Below are 20,071 nucleotides of genomic sequence, written 5' to 3'. Positions count from 1 at the left end.
ATTATCTTCTGTGTCTGTGTTAATTGGTTTCCCTTTTCTTTGTTGAAGAGGGTCTGTGCAATCCTTCTGCCTAGTCCGCCATCTTGCCCCGCCTCCCCTCTTTTTTTGTGGAGGACTCACACAGCCTTTTGGAATATCACCAACAGAAGGCAAGTCTGGAGCTACATGTTTGTCATTCCATTAATGTGATGGATACTTATATGTAGCAGGGAGAATTTTTTTTTTCCCCCCAATAATGCAATGGTCTAAACCAAAATGTTGCCAATAGTGTTTGTGATAGTTGGAGTTATGTTTCAACTTGGCTGGATCACAATTCTGAGTGGTTTAAGCAGTGGCGATGTGGGTTATTCCTATGATGAAATCAGATGTGTATATTTAGAGCAGCCAATCCATTGAAAGGGAGTTTCCCTAGGGGTGTGGCTTGCTTCCGATGTATTTATGGACATCCTGGGAAAAAGAGACACTCTTCTGTGTATCAGAACCTTGTTGTGCTGCCTGTAACTGTCTGTGAGTGAACAAACCACCATTCAGCCTGGAGATCTTGGATTCATCATTTGTTAGAGTCAACAGCCAGTATACTGCCTGCCAATCTTGAGTTCGTCAGCCCCTGCAGCTGCGTGAGTCAGGAAACGCCTCCAGCTTGACGTCTGATCCAAGAACTTTGGACTTACCAGCTTCTATAAGTGTGTGATTTATCCTAAGATTTATCCTAAGATAAATTTCTCTTTCTCTATATGTATATATAAGCTTTACTGGTTTTTCTTCTCTAGAGAGCCCAGCCTAACACAGTGTGAACAGCTCATATTTCCAGGTAGGCAACAGAGTAAAAGGAAGAAATTGTATATACTTACATCTTTGATTTTCTCAGAAGTAATAGGTTTATTTTGGCAATCAATTGCTCCTTCAGCCACAATGATAATATTCAGCCTTTTCTTTCGAGCACGATTCTAAGAAAACAGAAAATCAAAATACTCAAATTTCTAAACCATTCTTAAAAACAAAAACAAGGGATCACAATAGGAGGTATTAGACAGAGTGAGAGAAAAACATGGGCATAAACTCAAAATAATAAAAAAGACCAGTCTTACTAGTCTTATAGAGACAAGCGGGACCCCCAAGACTACAGCCCCTAAACACCATTTAAGCTTGGAACTGAAATCCCCATGGCTCACCTTTTAGCCAAATAATAGGCCCATAAGGTGAGCAATGACAGCAGGGAGGTATACACTCCTTAGAATAATTAACCATTTGATATTAAAAGGTTAGTATTTGCCCAGAGATAAAGCCCAGAACGCAGGAATGGACTAGAAAGAAGAACAAATGGAAATGATAAACACAGGGAGGAGATGAGAAGAATGCTGTTAATTGTAGGGATTGAAATCAAAGTCATAAAACAAAATGTGTATGAACTGTTGAATGGAAAACCAATTTGCTCTATAAACTTTCACCCAAATCACAATAAAAAGTTATAAAACAACAAAAAACAACATTGTAATTTATCCCAAATTGCATTAGCCTCTTGTTGAATAAAAATCACCATCAGACTCTACAAGTGTGGTCATTGTTAGTTGCCACTGGGACGATTCTGACTCATGGAAACCCTGTGTGTACAGAGTAGAACTGCTCCAGAGGGTATTCTTGGCTGTAATATTTATGGAAGCAGAATACCAGGCCTTCTCTTCTGAATACTCTTCACACACACACACACACACACACACACACAAATAAAAACTCATTGCCATCAAATCATTTCCAACTCATAGCATAGAAACCCCCACTGGGTTTCTGAGGTTGTAAATCTTTATGGAAATAGATTGACCAGTCTTCCTGCCACAGAGCAGCTGGTAGGTTTGAACTGCTGACCTTTTGTTTAGTAGTCAAGTGCCTTATCCACTACACCTCCAGAGCATTGCTGTTAGGTAGGTTCCAATCTCCAACTTTAGGTTAAGCAGGAGAGGGCAAATGATTTGTACCACCCAAGGATCTTAGCTTCATAAGTTGTTGTTGTTATGTGCCATCGAGTTGGACCCGACTCATAGCAAGTCCTCCCTGGGTTTCCGAGGCAGTATTCCTATGGAAGTAGATTGCCCAACCTTCCTTCTGAGAAGTGGTTGGTGGGTTTGAACCGCCAGCCTCCTGGTTAGCAGTCAAGTGCCTTAGGCACTATGCTACTAGAGCTCCACAAGTAGTGCTTCCTAATAATGTGAAAGTAAAAAGTACTTTTGGGTAAGTAGATGGGATGAGGAGTGAGGGGTAAGTAGGCAGGGTTTAAGGATTATTGGACACAGCAACTGGAGGTCTGTGGATATGTGGTACATTATATTATATCACAAACAACAGATTAAAAATTAATACCCTAATCAGTCCTGGGGGATGAGGAGTGTCTTCATTTGGTGTTTGACAGTGATCCATAGTATGGGAATAAACAGGAGACCAGACATTTCCAGTTGAGTGTCTACCAGCAAATCGCATTTTCAATCTCCTTACAAAAGCCAGAGCTTCTTGCCATATCTCCCTGTATCCTTTCCACCAACCCACTAATATTTTTAGGACAAGGATTCTCTGAAAGTTAGGCCCCAACCAACTCTATCAAGATAATACTACATACAGACATGGGAAGTAGGAAGATGGGACACAAAAAAAGAAAATGGGAATGAAAATAAAGACCAGAACAGAGGTGTTTAGGCAGTGGTACCTGAACATTGATAGCCATATCTCACTGTTGAAATATTGGTGGTTGCAGTTGCTACACTATTATACATATGTACAGTAATACATACAAAAATGAACATAGCAACCATTCCATAATGTAAACTTAGTCATTTTCAATTAATGTTTTTTACTTTTTATTATTGTTGTTGTTAATATAAAGTCTCCACTTAAAGAACCTCTAATTCTGTAATAATTTGGAAGGTAATTCTGTGGACCAGTGAATCCCAATGTCAATAGTGTCTCAAGCTTACTCTATTCTCACTGACATATGATGCAACATAAGCTTTTGGAGATGCTCTGTGGCCTTGTTTCCTAAGTCAATTTATCTGGCATGATACTTAAAAAAATTCTTGTAGTTTCTCATTAATGATCAACACAAATAAATTAGAGATGTAACAGTATCAAATATTTTCATATACTGTTGTTATTGTTAGGTATACTCAAGTCAACTGTCAACTAGTAACAGCACCATATGACAAGAGTAGAGCTGTCCCATATGGTTTCCTAGACCATTAATCATTTTTGGGAGCAGATCGCCAGGTCTTTATCCTGTGCAGCAGAGCTGCTGATTGTGTTGGAACAGCTAACTTTTCACTAAGTTAGTACAAATCGTCCATCCTAAGTCTGCCGATATTTAAAGGGGTGGACCCCAATATTTCCTTTTTCTTGCTCATTTCTGACAGTGCCATTTCTGAAGTCTAAAATTTAGGAAGATTTGCAGATAAGACTATTAATGCATACATGCATAGACACACACAGTGTATTTGAGCTATTTCTCTATTGTATTATGCTTGTAACATCAGGAAGTAAACAGATACAAGAATAGTCAAGTTTGGCAGATCATATGAAAAAGCTGGAGTAAATTTTAGAATCAGAAAGTTTTTACTTGTTTAAAACTGGAAATTGATCATTCTGAAAGCCATTACAATTATGATTAAAGCAATCCAATTACAGTAATTTCCAATAAACAGAAAAAAAAAATTGAATTACCTCTGATAGTTTAATGCACATATTTTCCTCCCAGCCTTCTTCTGGGGGAGATTCAGGAAGAAACACCCAATCTGCACCACAGGCCAAGGCACTAACCAGGGCTAAATATCTGTTTGGAAATAATAGTAAATATCAATAAATCCAATAAATCGAGGATCCATCTTCTTAAACGTTTACAAGGAGGAACCCAAAGCTCAATAACATGTCAGCAGAAATAGCACTGGGTTATACATCAGGAAACTTGAGTTCAAATCCTGGCTTCTCCATGAATTCACAAGAACATCCATAATTTGGAAGTAAAGGGCTTGGAAGGAGAATGACGGCTAAGGTTACCTTCATTCTGAAATGCTTCGGCAAATACATACCCACAGTGTCTCCCCATCACCTCCAAAACAAAGGTCCTCTGGTGGCTAGAAAGCAGGCACAATACGACATACATTTACTAACACTGTGACTAGAATAAGAAGCAAAGAGAAATACACTTTGACAGTCAAGCTAGACAGCAACACTATTTCATAATTATAGCAGGTAGCTAAACTTCAAAAACATGATCCATTTTCTACAAAAGCAAATGCTGTTCCAATAGCCATTTCAATTGTTGTGAGTAAAGGGACCTCAGCAGTGAGTGCACTTGCTACTTGCAGATTTTATAACATGTATTTGCTTGTGCTCCAAGATATAATGAATACTTACAGGACACCTTTCTATATTCTATATTCTTCTGAGACAATGACTATATTCGGCAAAGTCAGCTACTTCTCATGTGAAGAACAATGGGCTGAATATAACCAACAGTAAACATGTGAGTATGACAGATAATCAGTGCCCAACAACTGGGTCTTTCCATGGAATAGAAACATTTAATTACTACCAGCAATCTTTCAAACACTGAAGAGATCACGGGGTTTTCAAAGGCATTTCGGGAGGGCCACACAGTTTGCATGTATCAGGCTGGGAAAAATTAACACACAAAAATCAAGAGGTCTTACTATCAGGGTACTTTCCAAGTCTCAAGTTCCTCATCTGTACAATGGGAGACATTTACTCTACTATTTTATAGAGATTTTTGAAAAAGACTTTAAAAACTCCAGAATACTAGATAAGAGTCCCTGGATGGTACAAATGGTTAATGCTAATAACTGAAAGGTTAGAGAATCAAGTCCACCGGAAGGTTTCTTGGAAGGAAGGCCTGGTGATTCACTTCTAAAAAATCAGCCACTAAAAATTCAATGGAACAGAGTACAACTCTGACACACAAAGGGTGAGTGTCAGAATCAACTGGACGACAATTAGTTTTAGTAGTAGTTTTGTCATGAATCTGTATCACCTTTGAGGAAATTGGATTGATTTATCTACATTTTTGTAAATCTGTAGGTTAGAAATGGAACAATAAGAAAATGCTTAAACACGTATGTGTATGTTCTGTAAGAATGTTGAGGTATATGGTAGAGCTGACAAAGGACAAGGTTGTGGTGACTTCTTGGCCACAGCCAGCTATCCCGGAGGGAGCGAGTAGTTGGACCTGTGGGCTTGGGACCATGATCCTAGGGGATATCAACCTCAATTGGCACAACACACTATACAAAACATTGTTCCACATGCTACTTTGGTGAATAGCGACTGGAATCTTAAAAGTTTACAAGTAGCCATCTAGATGCAACAATGGGTCTCTCCTTGTCTAGAGCAAAGAAGAATGAAGAAAACCAAAGACGCATGGAAATAATTAGTCCAAGGGACTGGTACACCATGCAGTCCTCAGCCTATATGACCATGAGACCAGAAGAACTAGATGGCGCCTGGCTACCATTGTCACCTACTCGGAGGAGGATCTATGTAGGAGATTTTGGATAGAGTGGGAGAACAATGTGGAACAAAACTGAAAATTTAAAAAAAGACCAGGCTTGCTGGTCTGATAGGCCTGTTGAAACCCCTAAGACTATGGCCTCTAGCTGCCCTTCAGGGTTGCAATTGAACTCACTCCTGTAGCTTCCAACCAAATAAAAGGCCAGCATATGGGTGAACATTTACATCAGTTAGATATACTCCTTGTAGAAATCAATCATGGGATAACAGAAGGGCGGTATATGCATAGAGAGATGGCTGGGGAGCAGGAGTGCATGGGAGAGAAAGACACAGGGAAGAGGTAACTATGGGGAGAAGTGAGAGGGACACTGTTGCATTGTGGGAGATTACAGTCAATGTCACGAGACAAAGTATATGTGAGCTGTTGTATGGAAAGTGAATTTGCTCTGTAAACTTTCACCCAAATCACAATAAAAATTAAAAAAAAAAAAGAAAGAAAATGCTTAAACACATTCCTAATAAGTACCCATCTCACTGCTTTCAAATCGATACAGTGAACCTATAAGACAGAGTAGAACTACCCAATTTGGGTCTGTATTTTCTCTGAATGTTAAGTAGACACTGACTGACTGACTAGCTCCCCATGATTCTACAAGAAATCAATTATTAAGATTACATAATATCTTTAAGTATTTAATTCTGTAATTGTAATAAATCCCTATCCAGAGATACAGCATTCTCTGAACCCTGGTTTCCAAAGGTGTAATCTTTATAGAAGCCAGACTGCTATATCTTTCACCCATGGAGTGGCTGGTGGGTTTGAACCCCTGACCTTTCGGTTAGCAACCGAGTGCTTAACCACTGTGCCACCACAGGCTTTACTGTTTGCTTCAGGAGACTCTTGGGCAGGACTTTAGATAATAATTACTTTGTTTTCTTCTGCTTTATTACTTTTCTCCAATGAATAGGTTTTACTCTTAGAATCAAGAAAAAGTGTACTTTTTAAAATTAAAAATAAAAAGTAAGCCTGAGAACGATTTTCTTATAATGGTTTCTAATACTCAAATTATAAGACTTGTACCAGAATATTCATCTGCGAAACATTTTAAAATTTCTGAAGTTGAACCGGTGCTGATTTAAGCCTTAATACATCACTCACACCCTGTCTACTTCCCACTATCTTTTCTAAGTTCCTTTACCTCTGTGCCGTGGTCATGATAGCATCAACCACTTCAATAATCCTATGCAGAGCCGAATCTGTGCCAATCGTCATGTCTGTCCCACAGAAGTCATTGTCAATGGAGCCTACCATGCCCACGATGTTGAGGTACGCATACTTCTTCACGGCATCTGAATCAATCTTGCCTGCGTTGGAAAACAAAACTAAATTAAACAAAGCACCTCATAACTGGGGACAGTCACCAATCCTATAGGTACAACATTAGGTCTGAAAAAAATGAACCATGGTAAAGAAATCCATTATTCTAAATTATCTTTTTCTATTTGTTATTTTATTTTCTCGGAATTATATACAAAGTAAGTCTATATATTTAAAGAAATAAAAGCCAGACAAAAGTGAAAGTAATTACATAAAATATGAGATGTAATTTGGTAATTAGACAAGAACATTTAATTTCAGGAAAGAAGGAAGGAAAGAGGAGAGGGAAACACAGGTCACAATATGTGGATAAAATCTGAATTTCATCTGGCAGTGGCTTCAGGAGATTTCATGTCTCTGGATAGGGATATGTTACAACTACTATATTAAATACTTAAGAATAGTATGTAATCTTAATATCTGATATTTTACAGAACCATGGGGAACTAGTCAGTCAGTCAGTGTTTACTTAGGACTCAGATGAAATACAGACTCTAACTGAGCAGATTTCCATAATCAAATGATCAAATCAAAAGTGGGGTGGAAAATCATGATGACTATTATACTTCCGTGGTACTGAATCCATGTCAGATCAGAACAAGATGGACAACGAAATTCTGTTAAGCCCTTGGTTGTTACAATTTGACAGCCATTCTCCATTCCCTAAATATGTTTCACAAAATTTGAGGACAATTGTTTTATTCCAAGAACCAGTTGTTTATAAACTTGCTTTTAGTGTAAATGAGACACTTTCATCAGTCATATTTTATATTAAATTTGAATTATATAACAACTTTAATAGATTAAAAGCTATGGTTTATATAGGATTATCATAAATTCTTTCCTAAATAGTTTAAAAGGTGATAGAGTATAGTGCAAGAGCAGACAATTATAATTTTAACTAAAGTCCTGCAAGAATTTAAGTTTAAAGAGACACTAGTACAACTAGAGGAATATATGATAGGGACTGAAAATACAGACCCTGTAGTCTGACTGCTTGTGGACATGGATTCTGGCTCAACACTTATTGCTGTGTGACTTCAGCTAAGGCCTCTGATTGCTCACTTGTAAAATGAGGATAACTAAAAAAGCCAGCTCAGACAGTTGTTGTGAGGATTGCATAAAACTAACAGTATAAAGAGTTAGAAGGGTGTCTGGCACACAGTAAGATTAAGCGAATGTTATTCTCTTTCTCATTATTGTTATCCTTCTTTGAGGCACATATTTAAGTTTTGAGGTGGTCACTATAAGATCCGCAGTAATAACACTAATAACCACAAATACTTCTGCTGTGCATAAAGGAACAAAATGTATGAATTCAAAAGATCTCTGAAAGCAAGGGAAGACAAATGGGAGAAAACAGAAAATGTGTTAGACTACTACCCCTAAAGCAGAAACGTTTTACCATCTTGAGCCAACTCTTCCAGCAGTCCACTCCATTCCTTCCTGAAGATATTCGCCCCTGTTAAGCTTCCATCTCCACCAATTACACACAGATTTGTAATTCCCAGGTGAATCAAGTTACAGGCAGCTTTCAAGCGACCTTCCCGAGTACGAAACGCTTGGCAACGTGCACTGCCAATGATTGTTCCTCCCTGAAAAAGAAACAAATTAAGTTTGTTTTTCTCCTTTCAATTTAGAAAGCTAGACAGATTAGAACATGCTGGCATATAAGCACAGGGCTTTCAAAATTAGATGCATTAGTCAACCACAAAAGTTTCTTATTTTCCCAGTTTTAGCCCCACACTGTAATTCTATAGACAGACACGTGCATCATACTCAGTGGTAGCCACACAGAGTATAAAAACATAAACAAATGGCAATCATTAGATAAGTAGGCAGAGTACAAGAGTCTGTAACTACAAAAGCAATCCAGAGAGTCTCTTGTGAAGCTTGCCAGCACTAGGTGAACTTGACTTTGTGAAAGTTCCACTACTGCTCGTGATTCTTTGCAACTTATCACTCTTTGAAAGCATGCTTTGTCACCACGGCTCTTTTATTGTTGTTCTGAGACGTCAAGTCAATTCCGACTCATAGCAACGCTACATGACAGAATAAGACTGCCCTGTAGGGTCTCCTTTCCCCTTATCTTTACAGGAGCAGATCGCCAGGTCTTTTCTCCCACAGAACCTCTGGGTGTGTTCACACCACCAACCTTTTGGTTAGCAGTCAAGCGCTCAACCATTACACTACCAGGGCTCCTTCTCCTTCTATTAGCCAGATACTGATGCATTTTCAGGCAAAATAAATAGCAATTGTGCATCAAAGAATTTATTTTTGTACTACATCACCCCTTCACTCTTCTTAAAAGATTAAATCTTACATAAACTTAAATTTGATAGCCCAAAGGTCCAGGAGAGATGGACCATGATTTTTCACACTTAGCTTTCCAAAAATTAAGAATCTTTGTTTTATTTAGAAAAATGCAGGATTCTTTTAACAACTCATGAGTGCTTTCAAAGATCTTCAGTTTGTACTCAGTCCTTATAAACAGTATTATTTCTGTGTTGGAGACAGAGCTCTATAGAGAGATAAACCCACTGTCCTGGAGCCAATTCTGACTCACTCATATGAACTCAGGTAGTTACAAAGTACAACTGCTTCACAGGGTTTCTCAGGCTATAATCTTTATGAAAGCAGGTCACCAGGGCTTTCTTCCACAGTTTCTGGGTAGGTTCAAACCACCTATCTTTAGGATAGCAACTGATCATAAACCCCTTATGCCTCCAGGGCTCCTTCTATTGAGATATAACTTACTGAAAAACCTTTGTTTATGTGGTTTATGTGATAGTATTTGTTTACATATATATGAATTGTATACATACATACCTAATATTAATTTATGAATGTTTATTTCAAATTAGGAAAATTCATGTATTTCTACATGCAAATGACCACCATTTGATTGGTAAAAGCATTAAAAGAGGTGAGAGATAAAAAGTCAAATTTTATCAGCACTAGTTTTACTAAAGGAACTCTGATAGCACAGTGCCTAAGACACTTGACTACTAACCAGAAGGCTGGCAGTTCAAACCCACCAGCCACTCCTTCGAGGAAGGTTGGGCAATCTACTTCTGTAGTGATACTGCCTCAGAAACCTCAGGAGGGGTCGCTATGAGTCGGGTGCGACTCAGCACATAACAAGAACAACAACAACAACAGTTTTACTAATACAATACTAAATGTGATCCTGTGTTAACAGTAATAGTAGAATGACTATAACAAACATTATGATTTGGCCCAGGAAAAGGTAGAAAGTGCAGGGTACAAGGCAGAGATAAGCGTTTTCTCTGAACTTTGATTTGAGAAACTGTCACTGGAGAGTGATGTGATTTATAACAACCTGAAGTTAAGTTGGCAACTCATAAATACCAAAATTGAATAGATAATATGGGCAGAGTTTCAGGAATGAAACCACAAATAACTAATTTGTAAAGAAATAGGCACCTTTCACACACACACACACATACACACACACACTTTAGGGATTGGTAGATTTCCTATCACAATGACAATATCCAAGCTAGTTGCCCTTAAGTCGATTGCAACTCATGGTGACCTCCATGTGTTACAGAGTAAAACTGTTCCATAGGGTTTTCTTGGCTATAATATTTATGAAAGCAGGTCCCAGGCCTTTCTTCTGCAGTGCCATTAGGTGGGTTCAAAGTGCCAGCCTTTAGATTATCAGGTAGGGACCAACTCCTGGAGAAGGATATTATGCTGGGTAAAGTAGAGGGTCAGTGAGAAAGGGTACAGCCCTCAAGGAGACAGATTTACACAGTGGCTGCAACTATGGACTCAAGCATAGCAATGATTATAAGGCTGGCACAGGACAAGACAATGTTCCCTTCTGTTGTACGTGAGGTCACTATGAGTCAAAATTGACTTGACAGCTCCTAACAACAGCAACAATAAACCATTCGCACAACCCAGGAACCTTAGAATTACAACAGCAGACTAGAAACACTCTTTTTCTTAAGCAGGTTTACTCTATGGAATTGAGACAAAATAGTTTTGATTTTTTCAGATATTGCTCTACCTAAATTAATGATTGATAGCTGTTAAAATTCCCTTCAACCTCCATGCAGGAATGATAAGTATAGGGATAGCAGAGCAAAACAAGTCCAAGTGTCAACTTAAAATCTGTATCAGCATTAAAATGTACACCCCACTCACATAATCAGAGTGAACATACCAATTTGGTTCCTTTCTATTAAAAAGTACTAAAAATAAATCAAAGATTAATACACACCTTTTAAAAGATAAACTGCAAGCAAAAGAGCTTTTTCATAAATCCATTATTTCCTCATAATCTCTTTATTTCTCAACTGATTTGGGCTCTTCACTAAATTCAAGTGTTCTGGGAATTTATTAGGCATAAAATACTTTGGCAGGTTTCTTTTAAATTGAAAGCAGGCAACTATCCGCCTAAAGTAATAATTATCCCATTTTTGCATACCAAGGAAATTAGCCCCATCTGATTCAAACCAAAACAGGGAGGCTGTGTTCCTAATAAATCTCACAGCCCTTGGAGCTGCCAGTATGAGTCATTCCCAGGCTTTATTATACTTAATGCTAAGTGACACACACAAACCCCACAGGCACGGAGATTTGCAACTGAACACACAGCACCAACAGAGAACCAACAAACCACAGTGAAAACCACCCAGAAGTACCACAACTAATATTAGATATAGCACATAACTTTTTATTGCAAGGATAATTCTAGAGCTTACATCATATAAACCTTTTCCTTTTAATTAAATGATGAATTGTGTTCTCTTTCTTTGCAAGTAAGTAGTTTAGAATAATGCCACTCAGCACTTTAATCTGCTTTAAGTATTACCGAAGCGTAAGTATTAAAGGTTTCAAACTAGCAGAGTTACTAATGATTTACTTGCTTAGAGAAATAAATAATATGAAAACATGGCACATACCATTTGGAGAATGCTCGAGACACTTTCCCATGAGGCTTCAACAATATTAGAACCTCCATCTACCATACCTTGGTAACCCTAGTAAAAGACAAAAAAAAAAATGTAATAACTTTTAAAAAAAATATTAATTGATATTTAAATTATATAAAATGGAACTACAAATTAAAATGAATACAAATTATAATTTAAGCTCCTAAAAGTCCAATGGTGATAAGATATGGGGTGATTAACCTACTAGTGGAAAGCACAAATTGTGGTTAATGCTCCTAAACGTAATCTCTAATAATGGAGTTTTACCCCACACTAGTCCAAAGAGTACCATGGAAAAAATAAAATGGTTTGTCTATTGCCCAAAGGTTCCTAAGTGATTGAAAAGGGACATGCTTATCCCAACTGTTAATAATTCAGCACAAATTCACATGCAAACAGCACTGTCAGTTAGACTGCATTCACAAAAGCTTTCCTGTCCAGGCCCCTTTTTGACAAGGCATTCCTTGCAACTTTAGATCTATAAATACAAGTATTTTTTAGAGAGCATATTTGAATATTACTCCAATAATTCAGTTTGCCCTACCTTCCAATAAGTGGTATTTTATTACTATCCCAAGGTGAGACTTTTACTAAATGAGGGTATCAATACACACTTTTGCCTGGAAGCCCAATGATACTTGTCTTTCAACTCTAAATGTATCATCCTTTTTCCCACAGAATATACAAGACCAAGAAACAGACATGCTCCGTTTGCATCTTTATCTACACATCTCACTTCCCAGAGCATTTTACGTTAAAAAGGAATAGCCACCCATTAAATATTTAGAAAATTTTATCACAATAGATTGTTATCCTAGATTTGTACTCCCTACCTAGTGAAGGGAAGAGAGCTCTGGTGGCGTAGTGCCCAAGGCATTTGGCTGCTAACTAGAAGGCTGGTAGTTCAAACCCACCAGCCATTCCTTGAAAGGAAGATTGGGCAATCTACTTCTGTAGAGATATCGCCTCAGAAACCCAAGCGGGGGTCGCTATGAGTCTGGAAGGACTCGATGACAGTGAGTTTGGTTTGAGATAGTGAAGGGCAAGAGGCAAGAACAAAATAATTAAAGTTTTTGTTTGTCTGTTTGAAATAAAAAGGCCCATTGAGCATGGAGTCTTGTGTATAAATTAACCATTCGGTGCCAGCACCCTCCTGGCTGATCAATTTTGCATATTTATATTTATAAATTTATATTTCCATAAAAGTATAAATATAAGCATGTGTGAGTGTACATATGTATGTGTATGTATGTGTGTAAAATCTAGCAGCAAATAGAGAAGGAAAAAGCAGTACAGAATGAATGTTGTTGTTGTTACATGCCCTTGAGTCAGACCTAACTCAGCAACCCCTCCTTGGGTTTCCGAGGCAGTTGCCCCATCTTCCATCCAAGGAGCGGCTGATGGGTTTGAACCGCCAACCTTCTGGTTAGCAGTCAAGTGCCTTAGGCACTGCGCCACCAGAGCTCCCCCAACAGAATGAATAGAGCGAGGAAAAGTCAAAAAGAGTCTAGTTATAACGCTGGCAACAGTTTCTCACATATGTGCTCTATATCTGAGGATCCCAAGTCCCCAAACTACTCCTTGGGTCTATATTTTCTTCCAGACCCTGAAGTAGGCAGAAATAAGGATTGCCACTTAAATGGCCCACTGTCTTCAAGGGGAAGCAATGGAACTGTTAAACACGCCTCCAATTACCATTAAAGGTTTTCTTTTTTTTAATTTTGGTCTTTTTATTAACATCTTCTTTCTTTCCCCAAACCTTATAGGTTGAATGTTTTCACATGATTCCATGTAAAGTCAGAACCTAGTGTAGTTATTACTGTGGAAAGAGGGGGTGACAAGTAAGAGTGTGATTTGATCCAGACCTTATCTTTGGAATCCTACTTCAACAGAAAGATAGACAGACAGACAGACATAGGTCATTTAGCTTTCTTGTTGTTAGTTGCCATCGAGTTCCTTGACTCACAGCCATCCGATGCATAATGGGTTCTGCATCATCCCCATGATCAGTTATGGATCAGACCACTGTGATCCATGTGGTTTTCACTAGCTGGTTTTCAGAGTAGATCACCAGGCCCTTTTTCTTAGTGTGGAAGTTCCAGTGAAACCTGTTCAGCATGACAGCAACACGCAACCCTCCACTGATGGATGGTAGCTGCACATGAGGTACACTGGCTAGCTCTGGTGGCGTAGTGGATAAGGCACTTGACTGCTAACCAATAGATCAGTGGCTCAAGCCCACCAGCCACTCCGTGGAAGGAAGATGGGGCGATCTACTTCCATAAAGATTTACAGCCTCGGGAACCTAATAGGGGTCACTATGAGTCAAAAATGACTCAATGGTAGTGAGTTTGGTTTTTGGTTTTTTTTCTCCCGTATGGAAGGCAAGAATTCTACCACTGAACCACCGATGGTCCTATCAACTAGCCTTAATGTTGTCCTTTTAATTATCTCTATCACCCACAAACTCCCAAGGGTTTGTTCAGAGTTATACTTCACTCTGTAGAGACAACACAGTATGCCATTGTTAAAATATGAGAGCAATATTGAACAAACTACCATTAGTGGTGATCCTGACTTTTCAATGGGTTGAGCTTGGAAGGAAAAGAAACACGAAGAAGGAAGCATGTGGCCAGGATCCAAGGTTCAGGCCCCATCTTACTGTGCAAACATGAACCTTACACAGGATGATAATGTGTTTTTTTGCTTTTTTTTTTTTTTTAATTTTTATTGTAGTTTGAGTGAAAATTTATAGAAAAAATAGTTTTCAATTCAACAATTTGTTGAATTTTGTTCCATGACATTGGTTGCAATCGCCTCAGTGTAATGGCACTTTTCCTATCTCCTCCCTGGGTTTTCTGTTTCCATTCATCCTTCTTTCCTGTCTTCTGAGCTTTGTTTTTAGTCAAATGTATCCCTGTTGGTCTTGTATGGTCGACTATACTGAGGAGTACATTTCCCCTTGGTGTTGTTATTCACTTCATAGGCCTGGTTATTGTTTGGCCGAAAGATCCCCAGGGGTTGGTTCAATTCCAGGTTTGAAGGGTTATCTAAAGGCCAAAGTTTCAGAGATGGGGGGCTCCACCAGTTTCTATCAAACCAGAAAATCTTGTCTTTTTTATTTTGAATTTTGTCCTGCATCTTTTCTTCTCTATTATTTTCATCCAAACTTGCATTCTTTGGTGAATGAAAAAATATTAATAATTAGCCATAATAGTAGACATAAACCAGAACTGTTCTGGGCAAGTCAGCATGTGTAATTGCTCTAACCATAGGGCTGTCACAAAACAAAATGAAGATCCACTAATCTCCCACACCAATATCCCACTTTCGTAATGTGTGTACATTCAGGTGTTACATAAATGAAGAGACTAAGGGTCACTACCAGTAGGAATCAACTAGACGTAAAAAGGTTGTTAATGGGAAAAAAGTCAGTCACAGCCACTTCAGTGTTTATGAAGATGACACTGATGTTGCTCAAGTATCCTTAGAATGACTTAGGACTAAACCTCAGCTGTCCATATCTGGGAAGCTCTGGTGGTGTAATGTCTAAGGCATTTAACTGCTAACCAGAAGGCTGGCGGTTTGAAACCCACCAGCCAATCCTTAGAAGGAAGGCTGGGCAATCTACTTTTGTGTTGATACTGTCTTGGAAACCCGAGGAGGGGTCAGATCCAACTCAAGGCAGTGAGTTTGGTTTTTTTGGTTTTTGGTGCATATCTGACAGTATCAACTTAGAGATTGTTCCTAGATCATCTGTTGTCATAGAAACTGCTCCTTAGTCAAGCATCATGTGAAATTTTACTACTTAATACTTGGAATGGAAAAATTGCCTTTCCCTTTATTATTTCTATGAATTTAAACATTGATTTAATAAAACATTTTTAGAAATCCCTCTGCTTCTAGAGTGGTCACATGGGAAATGCCTATAAACCATTAAGCATAATTTTAAGTGAAGTGTTTTCCAAAAATAATTTGATTATTTTGTATAGCACAGATACATGACAAAGAAAGCAATTTAAAAAAAAAAAAAAAAAACACTATAATTTTATTACTGCATTCCAGAGTCTCTTATTGCACACATGTGCTCAGTTGCTAGGAAATGACTCATTCTTTAATTTGCAAAGTCATTAAGCCCATGTAACATTTGAAAAATAACTACGAACTGCAGTTTCAAGCTGTCTTTTACTAACAGGAAAGATGTTTCTAAATTAGAAAGACTAATTTTACACAAAGGTATTATAATTTGTACATTAATGTGAGCTTTTTCTGTTGAAGCCTTCTCCTTGAAAGATTCAAGACTTATTCCAATATAGCCACAGCCAAAATATTCTTTAGAATTCTCTTTCAAAGGCAAGACTAATTTTACACAAATGTACTATAATTTATTCATGAGTTTTTCCTACTGAAGCTCTCCCTGGAAGCTTTTAGTCATAGCCCAAAACATTTTGTAAAATTTGCTTTCAGAATTGCCTTCAGGGCCAATTTTATGACTCAAATAAGAAAAACAAACCAAACCATAAAATCTTTAAAGCTATGCTTTGTTTTTTTGACCAAAAATAATAATACCTGCCTTGCTCATCCTAACTCACAAAATGAACCTAAAAGACTCTTAGCTTGGTGTATCAACTCTACTATCATACAGAATTTTTTTTTACATTGAGTCATTTGATTGCATCTCAGAAATGACATAGACTCTGATGTCCTTTTTTTATTTCTTCTTTGAAATTGTTTTAAGCAATGTCAAAATAAGCATACATAGCCTCTGAACAGATTACTCAGAAGACAGCTAATACTACATTTTAGAGGTTAAGTTTTGACCTACATTTTTAGGCATTCATTAAATACATTCTAAATAGAGTATGAACTAGCATCTGTGGGTAGCTTTCTCTTATAAGAGATCTCACATGTATTTTTAAAAATTCAAGACTCAGGGGAATTATAGCCTTGTGCAAAATAGAACTTTTCCTTTCAGAATGTTTATATTTAATGGGTCCTTATGTCTTGATGCTTTTTTCCAATCTGATTTCCTGAATTCTTCAGATAACAATTAACAGTCTGAATGGCAAACATTTCAACTATCACAGAAAAACAATCTACTGAATATAATGTACTTAAAATGTAGTTTCCAGATACTGTTATTACCTACTTCTTATTAATGCAATTAATACATTCAGAGAGATATACTGTATCTACAGACTAAGCTGATTAAATACATTTTTTTTTCCTCTAGAAATAGGGTTTTCTTTGTTTATTCCTCAGTAATTTAAGGAATTTTATTTACAGAACTCAACACAGAGTATTTAGAGGGGTTGAGATGGTAAGGTTCTGAACTCCCTGCAAGTCTTAGATTTAGTAAACACCCCTGAAGCTTCAAAACTAGGCAGGCAGAAGATTCTCTATGTCGATGATTTGCAAAGTTTAAGAATTATAACTTTAGTTTTCTGAAAGGCAATTAATATACAGATCCTAATATATATTTCCTCCCTACCATACACACACACACAGAGCCCTGTTCAACCTTCCTAACGAGGTTCTAAATGAATGCTCTAGTCTAGAAACTTAAAAGTCACTCAGTAAAAACTTGCTAATTGGTTTAATTATTTCATGGAAAATTCTAGTACCTAGCCTTAGGATTTGTCCTTGGTGAGATTCAGCTGACTCTAAATTTCTAAAATAAGTTAGAACATGATAAGTCAGGTCTGTATAGTATAGTCCTGTACTTGGTGCTTTGGAAACTCAATAATACACAACATGATCTATTTAGCCCTGAATCATTATCTGAAGCCCAGGTGGTTAAATGCTCAACTGCTAGCCCAAAGGGGGGCTGCAAGAATGGACAAATCAGTCTTAGCGGAAATACAGTCAGAATGTTATTTGGAAGCAAGATGGTGAGACTGTGACTGGCTTACTTTGGACATGTCATTAGGAAAGACCAATCATCAAGTCTGGTAAAGAGAGGGCCAATGAAAGCACTTTGAAAAGTATGAAATACTCTAACAGAACAAGAAGATGGCAGCACTCTTCTGTTGCTTGATTGCTTGTCAGGGGGACAGGAATATGTGTGCTTTTAAGTACAATGACTTGTGGCTAGGCACAGAATGAGAGGGGTCAATTTAAATCCCTTAAATATAGACCGAATGTCACTTTCTTATGCTTTCAGGACCACACCCTTCTAGACTTAGGTTTCTCATCTTCAGCGCAATTGACATTTTAGACTGGGTAATTCTTTGTTTCAGGGTGGTGGCTACCTTGTGCATCATAGGATTTTTAGCAGCTCCCCTGAGTTCTCTCTGACCTCTAGTCATTTGATGCCAGGAATATACACACCTCAGTCATGATAATCAAAAGTGTCTCCAGACATTAGCAAATGTCCTTTGGGGAGGCAAAATCACCCCAAATAAGTCTAGGACCACTGTTCTAGACCTATTTGGGTTCAAATTTAGTAAACTTTGGTTTTATTATTTTTTAAGCATTATTATTCAGTAATTTAACCAATGTTTGCCTATTTAGATCCTAGTTCCTAAGTTTACCTCGATCTTTCCAGTTTGCCAATAGACAAAACAGTTAAAGAGGTTAATAGTAGTTATTGTTAAAGTAAAGGTTTTCTTTCTTTATGATAAAGTGTATGAAAAGTAGTATTAATCTGAAAGTATGAGTATTTCTTTTAAAAGTCTGGAATTTAGTTTTATTGGGCTGTTGTTATCTGGCTGCTGCTTGTACTCATATAAATCTGGGGCAGACCTACGTGTGGTGCATACCAAGCTTAAGGGCTAGACTGTGAGACAAAAATAGTGAAGGTTTGGACATTAACCCTTCTTTTCTACCTAGTGTCCCAACTGTTCTTTTTTAATTAATTTTTCCCCCAGGCTAGGGTATTCCCTAACTGCAGTTCCCTTTAACAAAATAGGATTTGTTCTCATTCAGGACTCCTTTTTCCCACATCCTAGGAAAGGAGCAGGAAGAGGAGCTCACACCTGCTAACCTTTCCCTTGCCTCATCCCCTTTAGAAAGAAAGTGAAGAACATGACCCTAAGAGATGATCAGTATTAAGTACTGCTGTCACCTATTGAGCAAAGTGGATCACAGAACCCTATCTTTCTTAATTGATAATGCAGAGAACAAATCTCATTTACCTTACTTCAAGACTCCTCAAAAGGAAACTTAAATATTCCTCTCAAAAGAAAACCTAGTGTTCCTAGTTTGGGGCATACCAGATTGTTGCAGACTGGGTTCTGAAATAATAAGTAGAAATCCATCTCCCAGAAATTCTAATCTGTCCATACTATTACAAGATGTGCTCCATATCAATTCCTTACTTTAGAAATGTTCTAAGTCTGACAGGGATAGATCAGAAGATATCTAAAAATCACCAGGCATGGTAGCTGCAACACTGGGCTCAAGTAAAAATTGTGAGGATGATGCAGGACCAGGCAGTGTTTTGCTCTGTTGCACACGGAGTTGCTATGGGTGGGAACCGACTAGATAGCACCTAACGAGTTTCCACAAGATGGCGGACTAGGCAGAAGGACTCACAGACCCTCTTCAACAAAGAAAAGGGAAACCAATTAACACAGACACAGAAGATAATCTTGGATCCCTGAGCCTTGAAGGGAAGGATACAGAAGTGGACTAAACCCCAACTAGCAGAAGAATTTGCATGAAATTACCAAAAAAGGAGACATACGGAGCTGCGGTCGGGCAGCGACCTGAGCGACCCTGACAGCACAGACGACGTGGACATTCCCCAGTGGTGGTAGGACCTAAAAATTAACCTAAAAATCACCCTGCTAGCCCGGGACTTCATGGACTGTGCACAGTGGCTGGGGAACAAACAGAGAAGGTGAAGAGAAAGCAACCCCAAGGACACTCGGGGCCTGTAAGACTGAAAAGATAATACATTCTTCTTGTTACTACACCCTAAACCCACTTGGTGAACGGAGGTGTGGCCATCCCCACTCCCACCTACCTTCTGGGCCCACAAGAAATCCATCACAGTCTGTGTGCTCAGACGGAACCTGGGTGCCCTACCCAGTCTTCCACCGCTTTTTTTTTACTTTTCTTTCTAATTAATTTTTTTCTTTTTCACTTTCTTTTTCCCGGTGATTAGTTTGCTTGTATTTGTCCGTTTCAAACCAACTAATATTATTAATACTTTTGTCCTTTTTATTATTATTCCTAATCTTCCCCTACCAGGTCCTAGTTTTCAGCATTTTTCTTT

General features: G+C 38.1%; 1 protein-coding gene across 1 annotated transcript in view; it reads right to left on the bottom strand.

Moving 5' to 3' along the window:
- Positions 1–20,071, bottom strand: part of LOC103203151 (phosphofructokinase, platelet) — a 120,914-nt gene that overhangs the window by 62,329 nt on the left and 38,514 nt on the right. Inside the window, exons 3-8 of the mRNA XM_042781955.1 lie at positions 11,821–11,898; positions 8,289–8,478; positions 6,705–6,870; positions 4,068–4,112; positions 3,703–3,811; positions 852–947 (exon numbers count right to left, since the gene is read on the bottom strand). Coding sequence (XP_042637889.1) covers positions 852–947; positions 3,703–3,811; positions 4,068–4,112; positions 6,705–6,870; positions 8,289–8,478; positions 11,821–11,898 — 684 coding nt within the window. The remainder of the gene's footprint in view (positions 1–851; positions 948–3,702; positions 3,812–4,067; positions 4,113–6,704; positions 6,871–8,288; positions 8,479–11,820; positions 11,899–20,071) is intronic.

Source organism: Orycteropus afer, unplaced genomic scaffold (genome assembly GCF_000298275.1).
Source record: "Orycteropus afer afer isolate SDZICR_OR568_19922 unplaced genomic scaffold, OryAfe1.0 scaffold00203, whole genome shotgun sequence".
In the NCBI taxonomy this organism is placed as follows: Eukaryota; Metazoa; Chordata; class Mammalia; order Tubulidentata; family Orycteropodidae; genus Orycteropus; species Orycteropus afer.
Note: the sequence above shows the minus strand (reverse complement) of the source record. Positions and strands in the feature narration are given on the sequence as shown.